This window comes from Limanda limanda, chromosome 9, assembly GCF_963576545.1.
Source record: "Limanda limanda chromosome 9, fLimLim1.1, whole genome shotgun sequence".
Lineage (NCBI taxonomy): Eukaryota > Metazoa > Chordata > Actinopteri > Pleuronectiformes > Pleuronectidae > Limanda > Limanda limanda.
The window spans coordinates 24,417,079-24,435,599 of record NC_083644.1 but is presented as its reverse complement, the minus strand read 5'-3'; the positions used below and the strand labels follow the sequence as shown (position 1 = coordinate 24,435,599).

General features: G+C 42.5%; 1 protein-coding gene across 1 annotated transcript; it reads left to right on the top strand.

Annotated features, from left to right (window-relative positions):
- The first annotated feature begins 5,998 nt into the window (after positions 1 to 5,998).
- sap130a (Sin3A-associated protein a) lies at positions 5,999 to 16,489 on the top strand. Its single transcript, XM_061077754.1, has 20 exons — positions 5,999 to 6,093; positions 6,711 to 7,098; positions 7,787 to 7,954; positions 8,041 to 8,167; positions 8,292 to 8,407; positions 8,499 to 8,620; positions 9,169 to 9,316; positions 9,400 to 9,487; positions 9,622 to 9,726; positions 9,843 to 9,984; positions 10,449 to 10,564; positions 11,351 to 11,644; positions 11,734 to 11,908; positions 12,559 to 12,657; positions 12,747 to 13,105; positions 13,214 to 13,450; positions 13,542 to 13,667; positions 13,761 to 13,864; positions 14,535 to 14,648; positions 15,095 to 16,489. The coding sequence occupies exons 2-20, from the start codon at positions 6,727 to 6,729 to the stop codon at positions 15,251 to 15,253; spliced, it is 3,171 nt and encodes a 1,056-aa protein (XP_060933737.1). The 5' UTR covers positions 5,999 to 6,093; positions 6,711 to 6,726; the 3' UTR covers positions 15,254 to 16,489.
- The last annotated feature ends 2,032 nt before the right edge of the window (positions 16,490 to 18,521 follow it).

The window sequence follows — 18,521 nt, the reverse complement described above, 5'->3', positions numbered from 1 at the left end:
CAATGTGTTACTTCTGATTTTAAAAGTTAACATCCACCCATTGACCCTCTATCTGTGTGAAACTCACCCAGCAGGAACTTCAGAGACGTGCGGGCCTAAAACGTGTTTATTTCTTTCCCTCGTTGACAGTGGAGACTGTGGTGAAGTCATGGTGAACTGACCCATGTCCTTTTATAGAGGAACCTGAAATGAAATTTCCATGGAAACTCAACAACCTTTTATGAAGCCAAATGTATACTTCACTGCTTTAAATTGAATCGTTTACGTTCCAAACTGTTGATGTGTTGCCAAAATATGGTTTATACTCTCCACTGAGTGACATCAGACTGGTTGTTTGGAAATATGTAAGCAAAGACTCTCGAATTTAATTTACACACGCACTGTACCTGGCAATAGAAATGGAGTGTACAGAAGGAATGGTTGTAGATGTTTCTATTACTGGGGGGAAATGGCTCTGTTGGGTTAAGTTATAAAGTTGTAGAGTTATAAAGATGCCCTCATTTATATGTTTATAGTGAACATGTTTATTAGGATTAAATGGACGTGTGGTGACAAACCTATAGATTTGTACCACATAATCTGTAGTTCCCTTCACACCTTTCCTTGGCTTTTAGCTTCCCTTAGCTTTTGGTTTTGGTTTTGAAGGTTTTTAAGGCTCATTCTGTTCTCAACTTTGGCAAAGATCAGTTAGGATGACACACTTCTACATAAACGATAATGCTGCTTTGTCTCTGCTGGAGATGTAAAAAGGCAAATGTTTGGTAACTCATTCAATACAATTTAATAAAGGGATTATGCTTTAGTTGTACAGCTTGTTACGTTTGGCTGAAAAACAAGAGTTCTCACTAATGTTTTAAACCATCTTTATTCACAATCAATAACATCTTTGGTAAAAGCAATGAATGAGCAACTCTAGATCAAGGGACTGCGGATCAACTGACCTGTTGCCAGGGTTGAGCACTAGGGTTTTATTAACATGATATAAAAACTTGCCACCTAAAATTATTTTATTTTATGAAACATCATTAATGACAATATTTCTCCATGGGGTATACAGATCAGTGTTCTGGGGTCACTATTGAAAGCTGTAACTGTTTAGTTTCATCACAATGAGACAGGGCTGTGTGCATTTATCCATGAATTCAGATACCTTTGCATCTCTATGGCTTAAAAAAGACGAGGAAACCTCACTTTCTACAAAATGGAACCTTTAATGTAAATATTTTGCCTTCTTTGCCCCCCTCCCCCTGGTGGGCTGGGGATGGGATTCCTTTCATGCCACACATTTTCCTCCTGCTGCCTTTACTTGTCGTAGGCGAGTGCCACTTTTCTCGGCTCAGAAAAACCGCAATAGACGATCTCTAACTGTTAAATGCCTTTTTCATCCGGGACACTTGTAGCACACTGGGGTCTGTGATTTATTTGGTCCCATCTGTGCTCAGTCAGATCGCATTTCAGACATTTCATTGGCCTCTATTGGCAGCATTTAGGAGACAAGAGCCCCCATGAAACTGTGAGTGGTGTTCAGGGGTTCTGTAGGTGAAAGGTTATGACTACGTGACTCCAGTCAGTGCCAAGTTTGGACAACTTCACAGAGGGGGACATGTTCCCAGGGACCCTCAGGTGTCCTCAAGTCGTCGTCATCCAGGGAGGATGAAGAAAATTCACGCCAGAGTACGTGTATGCATTCCACACACATCTGGCCTGCTGCAGGAATGACGGTTGTTGCCTGGATTGTTGCTTTTATCACTATGATTTCACTACTTTGACTCCCACTAGCTGGGAATAGTTCTCACTTTTCCAAAGCATCAGTCAAAGGGGATTAAGAACAATGGTCATAAATCAAGCACGTTCCAAAAAAACTAAGTTTTGCTGATTGTTTGACACCATCAGTAAACTGTAGTGTCAGGAATATTATGTATATTCTTCATAGCCTGTCTTTGCATTTGTTTCAGTCTGATCTGCTTGTATTCATCATGCCTCTGCGCTTATTGCACTATTAAAGTCATGCAATATTTGTATCCTAATTTGAGTAAATCAATGTGTCTGGCAGCAAGTCATCTGTCTCCTTTTGGAGGCTTGTGAGCATATTTTACTCTAAAGGCCTGTGTGAAACACTTGGAAAAATAAAGCTAGAGCTCCGTGTTTTGCCTTTATTTCCATGGAGATTCCAAAACTTCCTGCCTGCAGCAGTCATGGAATGTGCCCCCACCCCCCTTAACTTTTCCACATAAATCAGGGCACCGTCCTCAAATTTTAGGGCTGTTACAGAGTTGAAGCAAGCCTCTCAGATAGCGAGGCATTTGCAGCAAATTTGAGGTCTCTGTCACTTTAGGCATCCTGTGGCTGGTAAATTAAAGGTACGACTGTGTTTGGCTTCAAGCATTGACTGTGGCTGGGTCGCAGGAAGAGTACCACACCTGTTCTACTCTGACATCACTCAACCACTTTTACTTGTCCTCCACCCTTAATTCCTCCATGTGACTTTATGTTGCACCTTTAAAACAATCCACACAGATCTGCCACTCCCCTTGGCTGTAGTGAACTTTTTTGCATTTTCGGCTGGTTGTTTTGATTTAACATCCCAAAAATGTACTGTGGTTCTCATTACTCTCATTAGCGTTGTGTGTATATGCAGCAGCCAGTGTATGCTACCTGCCTTGAATCAAATGACAGGCGGGCAAATCAAGTAGCTTCTAAACATACAGTGCAACATTTGGTGTCAAAAGGGACAGTTAACTCTCTCAGGAGTTGGTCGAGACCAAAGCTGAGCTAATAGTTTGCTTATTCTTATACATCCAACAAATGGTCAGAGACACTTTGACAAGAACACTATTGTTGCTCGTGTGTAATCAGGTAATTGTTTCTTAACAAGCTTGTCAAAAGGACTTTATGTGGTTAAATATTTCGGAGTTGGGTAACAATAGTTTGATTGTTATACAAAATATTCAACAGTTGTAATGTGGTAAACTCCCTATGACAGCAACATGCAGGACTCAAATGGCTAAAGTTTGAATATTTGATTATTATTATATCATATATACTGAAATAAGTAAGTATCAGCTATGTAAAAATACATTGTAAAGGTGTTTGAAGAAATTTTTATAAATACTTTCGTAATAACAAAAGATCAAATGACCTTTTGTAATGACAAAGTTGATCATCATGATGAAGCCAGAGTATTATTACCTGGCTCTGTATTTCCCTTCTGCTCTACAGAATGTTAGTGTCTTTCAGCTAATTGTTTTGGTTCTAGTGGCCACAACATAATGTTCTTACATTTGTTTGCTCTCATATGCATCATTACAGACCACAGCTGGCAGCTGCTGTTTTCATTGAAAAAGCTCTGACCAACACACTAGGACTGTGTCTCTCATTAAAAGCATTCATGAGACACCATGTTCACTGTGGCTGTTTGGATAACTATAGTCTAGGACTGCCAGTGGTTTCCAGTGAATCAAATGAGCTATGCCATCCAGAAAGACTGATTCACAGGAGAAGGAATGAGCTGATGAGTCAAAATGTTCTGTGTCTGAGGCAACACAGAGATGTGCTGTGGAGGAAGAGCTCCAGGCTAAACGAACACAAACACACCTGAGTCAGTGACAAAGACTTCACAGTGTTTAGCCAGGTGCAAGCTACTTACCTGTGAAAAGTCTGCAATGCCAATGAGTAATAAACAATGTAGACAAGTGATTAAATGGCAAATCGGTATGTGAAACGACAGAGATCATCCAGAAGAAGAGTTAAAGTCTGTATTATCAGTGTAAATATAAGAGCCATAGGCCCTAGGTTTTCCTAAAAATTCCCCTCTCAGCACACACATACTTGGATGTCACACTAGTCTCATCCTGCCTCATTCTGTGCAATTTATTAACGTTTCTCCATATATTACTTCTCATTGAAGATTAATTTCTCTGACGTTACACTGCCACTGTTCCTTTCTCCTTGTACTTACAGTACTTGGTTTTTAAATTGCTTAATCTGTCACCCATTTGACTACTTACTATGTGTGTTGTGCACAAAACTCCAGGGAAAATTCCTTGGCAATAAATACAGCCTGACATGTCTGCTAATGTTAGTAAGTCGTCACAAGAGTGAGATAATCCCTTAATGGTAACGACACAAAAATCAAATGACTTTGAATTGAAAGCAACTTTGGGCACCGAAATGGACGTCAAACTGATGAAAGGTACTTTATAAATAAAATGTCTTGCCTAATATTACAATGATGCCTTGTAATCACAATCTATTTAAGGAAAAAAAGGATTTCCTCCATCACACTGGGTGAAAGGTAAACATAGAAATTACAAAGTGTCCTCACCTGTGGCGACTGGAGCATGGGTGTAACTCCACACCTATGTAAATAAATTTCACCAACTGTCACAAAAGCGTATTTACGACCCACTTCCCTCTTTCTGTATTATGTCCAATGTTTGTGGCCATCAAACAATCTGTAACAACACCCCACATTCACAAAGGAAACACATTTAAAAGTATTAGCAGGTCAAACATAGTTTTAGTTTTTTATCATAACTCATTGCCTTTATAGATTAGCGTGTCCTTCCATTAGTGTAATTAACATCACTAAATTAAACAGTAAAATACTATGTATAATACAACAACTATGAGGGGGGGCATTTTGTACATGTAAGTAAACTTTACTTAATCTGACTCATTTTTATTTAAAATGTCCATCTCTGTTGGTGAGACAGAGACAACATTGATAGAGAGAGAGCTCTGGGACTAATATATGATGTAAACTGAACAGTGAATTTATAGTAACAGTGGAAATATCCCTGTCCATCTGTCTTTCCCATTATCCATCCCTTATATATATATACTGTCTCTCCATCCTCCATACGTATTTATTATCTCATAAAACTCATCCTGTGTCATTCACCCCTCACTGTCTGACCTCCAGCCCCCTCGGTCTCCCTCTGTATCCATTCAGATCTCTATTTTCTGTCTCCTCTCGGATCTCATTCCTCATCTGCTCTTCCTTTTCTCTGACAATTCTCTTCACCTCCCCTCCACACTGGCAGACACAACTTCTGCAGATTTACAAAGTGATGCAAACTACCAGGGCCCTGAAGCTGATTGTAAATGTCATGCGGCCATCTTAGGATATACACGTCAATCTGTCCTCCACTAAAATAGCCCCCCGAACAAATTCTCTTTTGTTCATCTCTGAGAGTTTCCTTCAGTCACTTGAACTTGAAAATGAAAAACCTAGAATCAGCCCCTGCGACGATTCTGCATAGGTGGCTCCCGCCCTCTAGCGTTGCAATGAAGGTACCGCAGTGGCACCGGTGTAATGTAGGAGGGCTCAAAGCGTATCGAGCAGCCACAACCAATCAGATTGCAAAGCGGGAGAGTCTCAATACATCCTCTCAACCTGCAGAGGTGGTCACGTGACAGACCGAGCCAGCATCAGAATGCTACTGTAGCATGTTAGCACAGTTAGCGGAGTTAAAGATCACCACAGTGTTTATACTTCTCCTTTTTATTTCCGTTTCGTTCGTGGCTCTTTTATTCTCGGCTCACAGAGAAGCTGCGCACGCACAGGGGTGGACCGAGAAATAAATGTGATAATGAAAAACAATACTGCTTCAGCACCATATTTAGAAAAGAGACAGTTTGTAAATAGCATTTTGCAAGAAGCACATCCGCACTCTACGACATCAGAGTCTTTAGAAGAGTGTGTTATGTCTCGATCACAGTGTTGTCGGTGTAGAAGCAACACGGGAAGTGAAGAAGAGCTTGTTCACACATCGTGGTTATTGTCTCTTCAGTCAGCCTTCAGATGAACGGGTTAGCTCCTGGTTAGCTCCAGTGCTAGCAACTGCCACCGCGTACCACGTGACCGCGGCTCGCAGGTCGTAGTGCCCCCTCCCTGGCGCGGCTCGAGCTCGGGCAGAGCTGTGATTGGTCGGCGGTCCGGTTGTATGCTCTCTGATTGGCGGAGCGGAGCAGGGAGGTTCGGATTTCTCGGAGCGTTCTTCCGGTTTACATGTTGGGGTAAAAAAGAAAAGACGAATGGAAAAAGCTGTAATCCACAAAACGAGCATTGCCCAGTAACTCAGTGATACGGTAAAGACTGCGCACCATGAACGTGTTTGTGTAGTTTGACCCGGTGAAGCGTGTGTTGTGGAGAGAGTCCAGGGGTTCGCAGGAAAAACAGGCAGCAGCTGGGTTAGCGACGCTAGCGTTAGCCTGCTGCTAGCTACAGTAGCTTTTTAGTTTCAACGTTTCCGTTAATGTAACCCAAGACCTTTATTTACATTATCTGGATGAGTTAATGTCAACCTGGAAGCCATTTTATAATTGCGTGGTGAACATGTGATATTTAAAAAGCAGCGGTGCTGTTGTTGACGGTCAGTTGTGTCTGTTGTTGCTCCCACAACGTCAATCAAAGCTCCATGAAATGTTTTCGTGTTTGTTTTAAAATGCACTTGTAAGCGTGTTAATTAATGGAAGCGGGTTCGTGTCTCTGGGCTGCTCCTGGCTCCTCTGCTCACAGGTTACATTATTCCGCAGCTCCCTGTTAGCATGTGCATGTAGCCGCTCTTGTCTAACGGGAAGCGTTTTATTGTTGTACTCCTACAAGGTTAACAGAAGGAAAACCATCGTTAACTGACTGTAGATATTAATGATGTATTATCTTTCGCTCATGCTTGATGGAATCTGTTACTCTGACACTGATTTAGGTCCGAAATAGTTAAAATGAGCTCCCAGCAATTCCCCCGACACGGTCTGCCTCCTTCCACCGGGGGAGCAGCTCAGATCCCTGCTGCTGGAAACCTCATGTCTGTCAGTCAGCCTTCAAATGCTGGTACAGATGCAGACAGCAGCCGGGATGCTGAGCACGGGCAGCAGGATCACCCCCCAGCTGGAGGAGGGGGCACCTTGGCGTTCAGAGATGACAAGCAGGAGACGATGGTGGTCCGACCGTACCCCCAAGTGCAGACGCACAGTCAGCCACAAGCTGTACCCCAGGCTGTGCCCATCCAGGCTGGCACTCCTGTGACTGTGCCTGCCCCCCCGGTCCACCTCCAGCAGGGTCAGCCTGCAGTCCTCACCGAGGGACAGATGAAGGTGATGATTATGCTTAAACTGTTTACATTTTCATTTGCAGAGCTTTTACATTCATAGTACACCATGTAGTGGTACTTCCATGTCCAGTGTGAGGTGAATACAGTTTAAATCACATCTACATTAGCCAAGATAAATTCCTTTCAGTGGTTAAAGTGCTTAGTTCCAATTTATTCACAAAATGAAGAAGAAAAACGGAAAGTTGCAGTTCTGTTTTCAGTCTAAGTGGTAAAAGAGAGCTCAGTATAGATCTGGTATGTCAGCCGTCTGTCTGGTATGTCTTGAAAGAATAAAACATTGGACTTTAAAACATTTTTTAAAACAATATCTGCAGAGATTTCTATTTTTAAGAATTGTAAAAAAAAAAACGCAGTTAAAAAAAATCTGATGAAAAACCCAATATTATATTTCAAGACAGTACCAGAAGGAAGGATAGTTTAATTTCTCTTTGCGGATACACCACCTGCTCAAATTTTTTGGAATTACTTAATCTTTAGAAACTTTGACTTAGACTGGCTCACCAATATAATGTTCTATAAACTGTAGTGAAGTTACAGGTCATGTGGGTACAATTCCTCTATAAATATACAGACGCATGCTGTTTTCCGTTTGTTTCTGTAAGTATTGTTTTTGTTTGTTAAAAAAAAAATGACCACCATTCGTGGCTAAAACAGCAATCTCTTTCTTTTAGGCTGTCCTGAAGTCACCCATGCCGAGTCGTCTTATTGCCCCAGCACCAGCTTCCAACCAACCTCACATCCCCATCCCCCCCAAGGTGCCTGGTCACATTACTGTCACCATAGAGAGCAGTATTGCTCCCACCCAATCTATTCCTGTGGCAACCATCAGTGGTCAACAGGTGAGTGCATGCTACATTTACTGTCGGTGTATGTGTGTCTGTTTCTGGATGGTTACTGAAGACCTGGTCTGGTTTCATTGTTTCAGGGCCACTCCAGCAACTTACACCACCTGATGCCAGCAAACATTCAGATCATTAGGAGCGGTGCCCCTGCACTGCAGATCGGGACCCCTGCCGTCCCTCCCCAGACCTTCACATCCCACCTACCCCGAGGTATGCATGCTTTCATACCAGAGATATGCAAAGCTTGTTTGGTCATTCTTAAAACAGTATTATGTTTGCAGCTCATTCTTGACGGTGCATCTGTCTTGATCTGTGTCTTCCTTTCACCCTGCAGGGGCTGCTGCAGCTGCTGTAATGTCCGGCTCCAAAACGGTCCTACGACCAGCCACCGGAGGAAGTGCAGGCCCTGGCCAGCCAACAGTGCAGCAATTTATCCATCAGACCATTCAGGTACCCAGGACCTTTATCTACTGTGGTGCAGATATTGTTTTATGCATTTGGAAACCTTGCGTGTAACCATGTCATCTCGCTGTGTTCACAGTCCCGTCCTGCTGTAACAAGCTCTACAGCTGTGCTTCCAACTGTGGTGGCCCCCATCTCAGCTAATAGAACCCAGTCTCCATCTATTAGTCCAAGTGTTACACACCCTGCAGATGCACATGGGTAGGTAGTTCACATTTATTGAAGAGAGCATAATCAGAGATGCTGTGTGTGTATACGTTTTGGATGTGATTAGAAATTGATGACTTTTTAATTTCATGAGTTTTGGAAAAAAACATTTTTGGCAATGGAGCTACCCTGTTGTGACTCTTAAGGAAACTTTGAATTGTTATTCTCTCACTTTTTTACTTCGCTTGAAGGACTCTAAGATGCCTGAAAAGGTGAAAGGAACCTATTTTTAACAAGATAGAAAGAAGTCTGAGAAAATATTAAACTTTTTCTTTTCTGCCAGATAAAATCTATTATACAGACTCCTTCAGTTATTTGACAGTTTATCATTTTCTTGGTGGAAAACCAGAACAAAAAAACTTCTTGATAAACTGTGTAAAACTCAATACAAAATACAGACAAAGCTCTATAAATCAGTTGGGAGTTGCTTTGCTGGATATGACCGTTAATCTGTATTTTATCACCATTGGTTCTACAGAGTTTTCTGTACTGACCTTTCCTTCTGGGCCTTTTTATGCACTAATTAGATCTTTATCTCTCAGGCGACCAGGGCTGACTATTCATCCCCCTCCAGCCACTGTCAGTATTCAGAGGCCTCAGACGTCCCGTGACACTGCCACAAGGATCACACTGCCGTCGCATCCGGCAATTGGGGCTCAGAAGCCTCAGCCTCCACACACTATGACACAGGTTACTTCTTGTCTATGGCAGCTTACACAGATAATGTCATTTTTCACATTGACTGAAATAATAGCCCCCTTCTCTCCTCACAGAAGCCCATGTTCAGTACTGTGACGCCAATGGCCGCAGCAACTGTGGCACCGATTGTTGCCACGACTGTGCCATCAACAACTTCTATAGGTACTGCATTTTGAATCTTCACATATTTCAAGTATTAACAGTAGTTTACATTTGATTAAAACGCAGAGAATCATCTGCAGCTCGGGCAGTTATTCAGATGTAAATATCACTTATGATGTTGTGTTGTTGTTTAGGCCCGGTGCCACACACGCAAATGACCAGTAACACTATTGTAACCATGACGATGGCCTCGCACTCCTCTCATGCTACAGCTGCGACCACCTCTGCCATACCCGTTGGTGAGTTTGACTTTTTGTTGGAAAACGAATTGGTGCTTCATAACAATGTGAAGTTTTGTGGCATGTTTTATTGAGCACTCTTAACAGTTATCTTAACCCCCTGTTGTTGCTCGCAGCTAAAGTGGTCCCTCAGCCCATCGCCCACTCGTCATCCCGCGGGCAGCCTGACTATCCAGGAGAGAGAACCAACCTCATCCCCATCCCAGGGCACCGGTCGTCTCCTAACCCAGTCACCATGGAAGCAAGAAGTGAGAACAGGTAAACGCTCAATATTTGTGAATTTATCCTTCAAACCAAACATCCACATAACTTTTATATATTAAGACAGTGTTTTGACTTCTGACATCTAGCTGTTGTGTTTAGAAAGACTTCTACAAAACACTGTAGAGTTATAATCCAGCAAAGATCCTTCATTCTTCCTACTTTCCCCTCAAATTGTCCCCATATATATAGCTGCTACAAAAGCAGGATTGGCACTTTGACCTAGAAGATGGATATTGAGCAGCAATTTTCTAGTTCATGTGACTTTATACTAATGCAGGTTGTGTTGTAATCATGACTTCTTTATAAAAAATATAGATATAGAGAAGATGAATGCTTATGAAGTCCATATCTTAATTATTAGGAAATTACTTATTTTACTTAATGAAAAAAGTACAGATAAAATACTTTTTTGATCTGCTGAAGAACTTTTTTAAGTCTTGTGTTTGTTTCTTTTTAAGGCCTTCGGTACCAGTACAGTTCCAGTACTTCCTGCCGACCTACTCCTCTTCTTACCCCCTGACACACACCTACACGCCCATCAGCAGCTCTGTATCTACCATCCGCCAGTATCCTGGTAAGCACTTTGTTGTTTTACTTGCGCTCACAGCCTTGTCACATTACATTTCAACAAAGTTTATCGACATTGGCCCCCTGAAAAAGGGATGTGGTGTCATGTTATTGATGTGTTACATTAATACTGATCCGAGCAATTCAACTATAAACTGCCCAAGAGTGATGAAACATTTTTTTGTGTAGGATTGTGTGAAAGTGTACCAGATATACAGATAAAACATGCTAGAAGAATATTTTAGTGCAGCAGTGTCTCAATTGGCCAAATTCACCTACTCAAATCTAAACAAAGGTGAATTCAGTGCAATTAATCTGCAGGAGCTAAGTGGAAAGTGTGTTATGCTACTTTAGGTAATAATGGCCTGTCAATATACTGGTCTAGTGTAGTGTCGTCGCTGTCTATGTTGATGTCTCTGTCACTTTTTAATGTTGATATGAGATCATTCTTGACCTAATAACAATTGCACCGACTTGGTTGTGTCGTCGTTAATATATGATTGAGATGATTCAGGAAATGCATACTTGAATTCGTCCATTGCTCTGATTTCAATAGAAGTGAATGGAAGATGCTATATATGTTTGTGCACCAGAAATGTAATGTGACCTGAGCTATTCCATTGATATAGAGTCTAACATATCCTTAAACATGTCACATGTTAAAGCTTAGTCTGGAACATATTGACATTTTGGGGACTCTTCACTTTAGATGTGAATTATGAAACTTAAGTTTCAAAGAAGCAACTTGAAAGCACATTTCCCTTATTTAAACATAATGCTCTCTCTCGACAAGTCACCCCTCAAGCGCCGAGCTCAGCACTGCCCACTCAGCCTGGAGTGGGTGTGGCCACAACTGTTCATCTGAACCACATGCAGCTGATGGCGGTCGATCGGATTGGTCTGCCCTCTGCACAAATCAGCACCCAAGGGATCCAGCCAGCACCAATCACTGCACAGGGTATCCAGCCTGCACCACTGGGAGTACAGGGCCTGCACACGCCCGGGTCCATCACCACACAGGGAATACAGCAGGCGCCTATACTCACTCAGCAGCAACAGCAACAACCACAGTCTGAAGCTAAACCTGGTAATTAGAACATGGACTCTGTGTGACAGTGTTAAAGTGGAGTTTCCTGAATTATGGGCTGTTTGTAATTCATGCTCTGTTTCACTCAGGGATCGTTTTGGCAGACGGCTTTGTAGCCAGTCCAATCAGCAGCACATTCGGCAGCACCCAGCCGGCAGCCACCATGGTCCAGGCACATGCCCAGGGAGGAGGAGTAGGAGGAGCTCCCACCCTGGTCTCCTCCCCCAGACCCAGCATCCTTCGTAAGAAGCCTGCTAATGAAGGGTGAGTAAAACAACCAGCACATGAGACACTGGACTGGAGTGTACATTATTAATTTCCTGTGTTCAAGAACAGGAACACAATTCTGAGATCTGATGATCAAGATAAGCAATGACTTCAAACAAGGATCCCTTCCAATAAGGCTGTGTTTGGTTCCGTGGAAGTTTTTAGTCATTTAAATTGAATCGAATGGTGAAAATGAACAATTCGATCATTTTGACACAGCTGTCCGTGAGAGGTCATCAGAAAAACACTGTATTGTGACAGAAATAAAGAAGGAAATGTTTTAACGGTGTAAAATATAAGAAAATGATACCAACTGTGATGTTTGACTGAAATAGAAAGACATCATGATTTACTTGTAGGCGTCGCCCAAGACCAAATCTGTTTCTACAAGCACTTCTTCTCAGTTGTGTTTATTGAGCTTAAAATGAAAATTGAATATTAGATATGTGTTGTTATTGTAGAGAGTTTCTCTTGCCTTGATTCTGAATCTTCACAGACTGTGGTGAAACTAACCCTGGAGTAATCTAACCCCCCAACTAAAATATTACACCTAACCTTTAAGAAATTCACTTTTTAATCTCTGCTGTATGGAAGGTTGACATTTTCTTCAAATAAAGTATGACAGAAACCTGCTTTGTATGTTTTAGTTGTGTTCGTAAGAACCTGATCCCTGCCCAGCCTAGTGAACCCAGCAGTGGCAGAATCGAGAGTGGCGTGAGAGGAGCCGGATCTCCCCGACCTTCAGGGTGAGCGCCTGGGAAATCACATGATCACATGCTGTAATTGTAAGTTCTGATATGAGCCTAAAACCTCACACTTTTGATTCTTCTCTTAGCGTGAAACCCAAAGCTGAGCTGCACATGGCAGTGGCTCCGCCTGTCATGGCTACAGTAGAAGCACTACCTTCTCAGTTAGGAGAGCAGCAGATGGTGTCCTCTGCTACGCAGCACCTCGCCCAAGCCATCCCCAACATGCTTGCCACACCAGGACCTGGACCTCCCTCCCAGCCCTCCACCCTCCTCTCAGCCCTGCCAGCAGTTATGGCTGTCACTCCCCCTGTCGCCGCTTCAATGGCCAACACCGTGGCCTCCCCCACCCAGCCTGCAGCCAGTAGCACTGCAGCTTGTGTTGCCAGCTCCACCTGCTCAGATATGAAAATCAAACAGGAGGTAGAGAACATGGACACAACGCCAGGTAAGAAGCACATCTGTCCTCCACTTGTCAGTGATGTGATGGGAGGGTGGGAAAACTGAATTTACAGAAGATCTTAAGTAAATGATGTTTGCATCTCTTCCCTCACAGATCCTAACTCAAACTTGCAAGCACTCACCAGCCAGGCCTCCTCCCTGAGCACTCCCGCCCCAGGAGACCTGATCCCCGGGGCGTCCCCGAGGAAGAAGCCCCGCAAGCAGCAGCATGTTATTTCCACAGAGGAGAGCGAGATGGTGGAAACCAACAGCACGGATGAAGAAAAGATCCCTGGCAGGCCCATCACTGGCAGGGCGGAGAGGTGTGAATCTCCACCCAGGGAATATGTTGGTATGTAATACGATACCGTTCATTGTCACAATGATGATTTCAGTCTGTGTTGGTAGCAGCATAAATTGTTAAACTCTTGTTCTTGTTTTAGATGAAGAAGGTGTACGTTATGTGCCAGTCAAGCCTCGGCCTCCTGTCACCCTTTTGCGGCACTACCGCAACCCTTGGAAAGCTGCCTACCACCACTTCCAGAGGTACAGCGACATCCGGGTCAAAGGTCAGTATCTTATTGCATACAGGCAAAAATACCAACATCTTATACAGCCAGCGGCTTTTTCTCTCTGACAGCAGTTCTTTATTTCTTTCACAGAAGAGAAGAAGGGAACCTTGCAGGATATGGCCAACCAGAGAGGAGTGGCATGCAGAGCACAAGGCTGGAAAATCCATCTGTGTGCTGCACAGCTCAGGCAGTTGGTGAGTGCTGGTCCCAGACCTGAAAAGATATTATTCATTGTTTTCATTATTCTTAAAATGCTTTCCGACATGAAAAGGAGGTTCTATACATATAGAAGTTAAGACTTTGAAGATGACAAGATTCAAGAGCTAATGGTGAATCGGACTGATGCCGGAGTTGATGAACTGTAAACAAAAACATGTGATCTCTGCAGTGGAATTGATCGGTTATGTCCTGCGTCACCCCTCAACTGAACGCTCTGGAAATGTTGTTGTAAACGTTTCTGACTGGAGAGTCTCCTCCTGCGTTCTTCATATGTGAAAGGCAAACTCGACAAAGCCCTGACATCATTGTCCAGAGTTTTTCCGGAGTTCATGTCTGAAAGCAGCTTTCATGCTTTAATTCAGATGTCCAAAGGTTTGAATAAAAGCAGAGTTTGGGCTTTGGCTTAAATGAAAGAGCGATTACATATTATTTCTTGTTTCATCTTTATGATACAATATTACTGCAGTAACCGGCAACACAATAAATTCAGCATTTTAACAAACATCCAACTGAGCGACCAGAGTAAATTGAAGCAATATAACATAACTCACTATTCATTTGAGTCTTGGTAATTCTGAGTGGAAAGAAAGTCCTTCTGTTTTTTGGGCTTCTGTAATCACCATGTGATCATTCCTTGCTCCCCAGTCGAGTTTGGAGCATGACGTGTACAGTCGGCTCTCCACCCTCCAAGAGGGTCTGATTCCAAAGAAGAGAGCAGGCTCTGACGACGACCTTCACCGAATCAACGAGCTTATACAGGTATGGTTACTAGCTGCAGGAAGTGTCTAACCTCAGTTATGCAGTTATTGTCATTAAAGTTGTCCATTTAAATGATGTTAACAAGTTGATTTGCATGGAGTGAAGCATTTATTCACCCTACCAAGGTAGAAAAAATGCTCATCTAATCCAGTAATAAAGTGTAACATGTGTCTGATACAAGTGACGGCAGCAAAATCCTGTGCATTTACATGAGAGCAGCAATCATTGCCCCCTGAACATGAGAATACATAGATAATACCCTTTGCTGCATCAAAGCTCTACCATATGGAGGCAGAGACATTTTACTGTAATTTAACTTTACGATAACTTTTGTGGATTTCCTGATGTTTAGCTATTACATCATAAAAACTGCTTTCTAATCCCAAATCGTTGTCTTGTCTGTCAACAAACCAGCTTCAAGGTATTTGTTTGTTTTGTGTCCTCAGGGTAACATGCAGCGCTGTAAGCTGGTGATGGACCAGGTGACCGAGGCCAGAGACACCATGATGAAAGTGCTCGACCATAAAGAGAAAGTGCTGAAGCTGCTCAACAAGAACGGCGCCGTCAAGAAGTCCTCCAAACTGAAGCGCAAAGAGCGAGCGTAAAAGACCTTCTGTTCTGCCCACGGCCGCCACTGTCCCCTCTCTGAGGGGGGGGTGAAAGAACTGCTCAGAATCTGGTGCTATGATTTGCCGCATACAATCTCACGCACCCTCCCTATCTGCCTGAGAGTGGACGGAGAGAAGTGACAGAAGGACTTCAAAAAGAGGCGGCACACACATTGAGCGTGGAGCGTTGTGGGTTGTGTCAGAGTGGCCACCGGGATGGGCCCCATCATTGTTTCCCTCCTTTTTGTTTATTTCTAAAGACCCCGAGATCATTTTTACTAACTTAATTTCCGCCTCTTCTTCCAAGACGACGTCTGAAGCGGGCACGTTGTTTATTTTTAATGTTGAGCGCTGAAGGCAGTCGGAGTGAATCCCTAATTGACAGAAGCATTTCAGTTCAGACGAACCACCCAAGAGTTGTAAATGGGATTAATCAGTAATTTTTAGCAAACTGTGTATACAGACTAATCTCAATTGTGCTCTTTTCATCAATCTGTGCCTTCATTTTGTCAGTGGATGTGAAATTGACAGAAACATGTGAACGTGGTTTCACATGCCGTCGAAACATTCTTAAAAGATGATTCAAAGAAAAGGGTGAGGCCATTTTCACTGCTAACTGTTTTTTTTCTCGGTGCAAATTTGTTCCTCTAGCATGGGAAACCGTTTACCTAGTTTAGTTGTAATCTAAAAGTAAATTCAGACGGTCATGGGTTGAGATGGAAAAAAATACTAGAAGAACCTAAATGTGGCAAATTGAGTTGAATTTAACGTACAAAAAGAAGTGCTCACCTGGTGTGACGGGATAAATAGTGTCCCTACAGTAAGTAAAAACATACTTCATTCGGAATACGCCAAGCTAACTAAACAGTTAAACTGCCATGAACCACTCACTTAATCCGAAGAAGACTGGTGTCATGGTGGTAATAAGCTAGTTTCATTTGGTTTCAGAAGATCCGGTGCTTGAACGAGAGCGAGCGAGTTTCGTCGTGCGTTCAGAGCGATGGATTGAATTCATGTATATCACTGTAAATGTGCTGTTGGTTTTTTTCCATTGACCTGGTTCTTTTCAAGTTTTGTACTCGATGAAACACGTTTGTGCTGTGTGACGTGCGCTGCTTCATTTTGCTGAGTGTAACGATAATGACGTTATGAGATGAAGTGAGCCTGGAACACTCAGCTGTTGTACATTGTTTTTGTCTGTGTAATTATAGTAAAGATACTTAAACAATACAAGGCACGCTGGTATTTTCACTCTTCCTTTTCATTCTAAGGTTGAATATGTTTTTGTCGAGTCAAATATATGCGGTAATAAAGAATGAAACCACATTCTGTTATCAGGCACAGTGGATGGTGGATCCCCTTCAGAAGTGAGCTCAGACATTGACCTTTGAATATAACTATATACATTTTTAATGAGAGGAAAAAGCAGTATAACCCAACAGATGATATCTGCTGTATAACCCCTGTTCTGAACTTCAGATATACAATGGGATACGTTCCCCTGGTTTGTGGCCCTCCCCTTGCTGACTCCAGATCTGACTACTTAACTATTATTATTACTATTATTTTTTTCACCCTCTAACACAGCTGTTCCTGCCCACTCTCCTATTTCTCCTCCTACCTCTTTTCCACCCACCTCTCCACTTACCCCACTGGCCGCCCACATCGAGCCTAGGTCTGCTCGAGTTTTTTTTAAGGAGAATTATTTCTCTCCACAGTCAATGATGCTTGTTCAATGTGGAAATGGGTTTCTCTATCATTTTGTGAGATCTCGACCTCACCTTGTAAAGTGCCTTGAGATAATGTATGTTGTGATTTGGTGCTCAATCAATCAAATTTTATTTGTATAGCCCATATTCACAAATCACAATTCTTCTAATAGGGCTTTCACATGATGTGACATCCTCTGTCCTAAACCCTCAGAAAGAGTAAGGAAAAACTACAAAAAAAACCCTGTTAACAGGGTAAAAATATGTAGAAACCTCAGAGAGAGCCACATGTGAGGGATCCCTCTCCCAGGACGGACAGAAGTGCAATGGATGTCAAGTGTAGGAAAACATCAAGATTAAAGTTTTTTAGCAGCATTGATGAGGGTAAACATTTTGAAGGATCACTTCAATACGGTATGTCAAGCAGTCCTGCTGCAATCATAGTCTATGGTCAGCAACCAGCAGCATCATGATCCGCCATCCTGATCAGAGGCCACTTTAGTCCACAGTCATTGTCCACTGCCGCTTATTAGGATCCATCATGGGCTGCCGCCTCGGTCCTGGTCCACCGCCATCCGATGCCAATGCGACAAAGGATCCGCCATTCCCTCTACGATCAGCCCGCACGATATAGAATCCGCCATACTGGATCCGAGCTATACAAATTGAATTGAATGCTTTGGCAATATGGATGGATCTTTAAAGGTCATGATTCCTCTACAGGGCGTAGTATGATCACATCTCTGGAAGGAGCTTTGTCATTTATCTTTACTATCTGCAATTTACAACCTAATTGCTAAGTGCAGCAGACCCCATTTAATTACTAATGACGACTGTATTTGTGGATAAGGAAAAGTCAGCCCCAGGTTCATATTTGAGTTGAGAACATTCCCCTTTACCACAATTTCTAAAACCAAATTATTCAACGTTTCAGGAGGATATATAGGAATATTCTTTTTATTGTAAATGTTTCTCTAAGTTGCTCATTCAGTAAATAGATTTGCATTAAAGTGAGTAGACTTACAATTCTGTAAGACACTGCATATTTAACAGTGAATTAGCAGCAGTCTTTGTCACACTGTGAGGATTCTAACCATGTGCCTTGAATCTGGTGCCGAGTGACACTGGGTGGCTCCACCGTTTGCAGGAGCAAAGTCAAAGAGCCATAAAGGGGTGTTTGACGAGAAAGCTCTCTTCTTCCTGCTTCAGAGTTATTCAAGGGAAAGCAGCAGGAGGGCTTCCACCAAAGAAACGTACTCCCAGGTGAGAGCTGACATGACATAAATATCTTTGTTTTCAACTGTTTATCACTAAGTTTCCAAGAAGGTAGTTTATTGCATAATTTATAATATATATGTTGCTTTTCAATTGCAGTTTTATAATGAGAATGGACGTAAACTAACTAGAAGAGGTGAAATAAAAATGAATTAAGTTGATAGAGATTAATTGAAGTAATAGACCCATTCAGTTCTCTCGCTGTTATTTGTTCTTTTGATTTGACTATAATTGGTCTTAATCTGAATTATGATATTAATGCTGTCATTCTCTTGACAGAT

Coding starts and splice junctions, on each gene's coding strand:
- sap130a (XM_061077754.1), top strand. CDS start 6,727: ATGAGCTCCCAGCAATTCCCCCGACACGGTCTGCCTCCTTCCACCGGG. Junction 8,168..8,291: donor CACATCCCACCTACCCCGAG/GTATGCATGCTT, acceptor TTCACCCTGCAG/GGGCTGCTGCAGCTGCTGTA. Junction 8,408..8,498: donor TTATCCATCAGACCATTCAG/GTACCCAGGACC, acceptor CTGTGTTCACAG/TCCCGTCCTGCTGTAACAAG.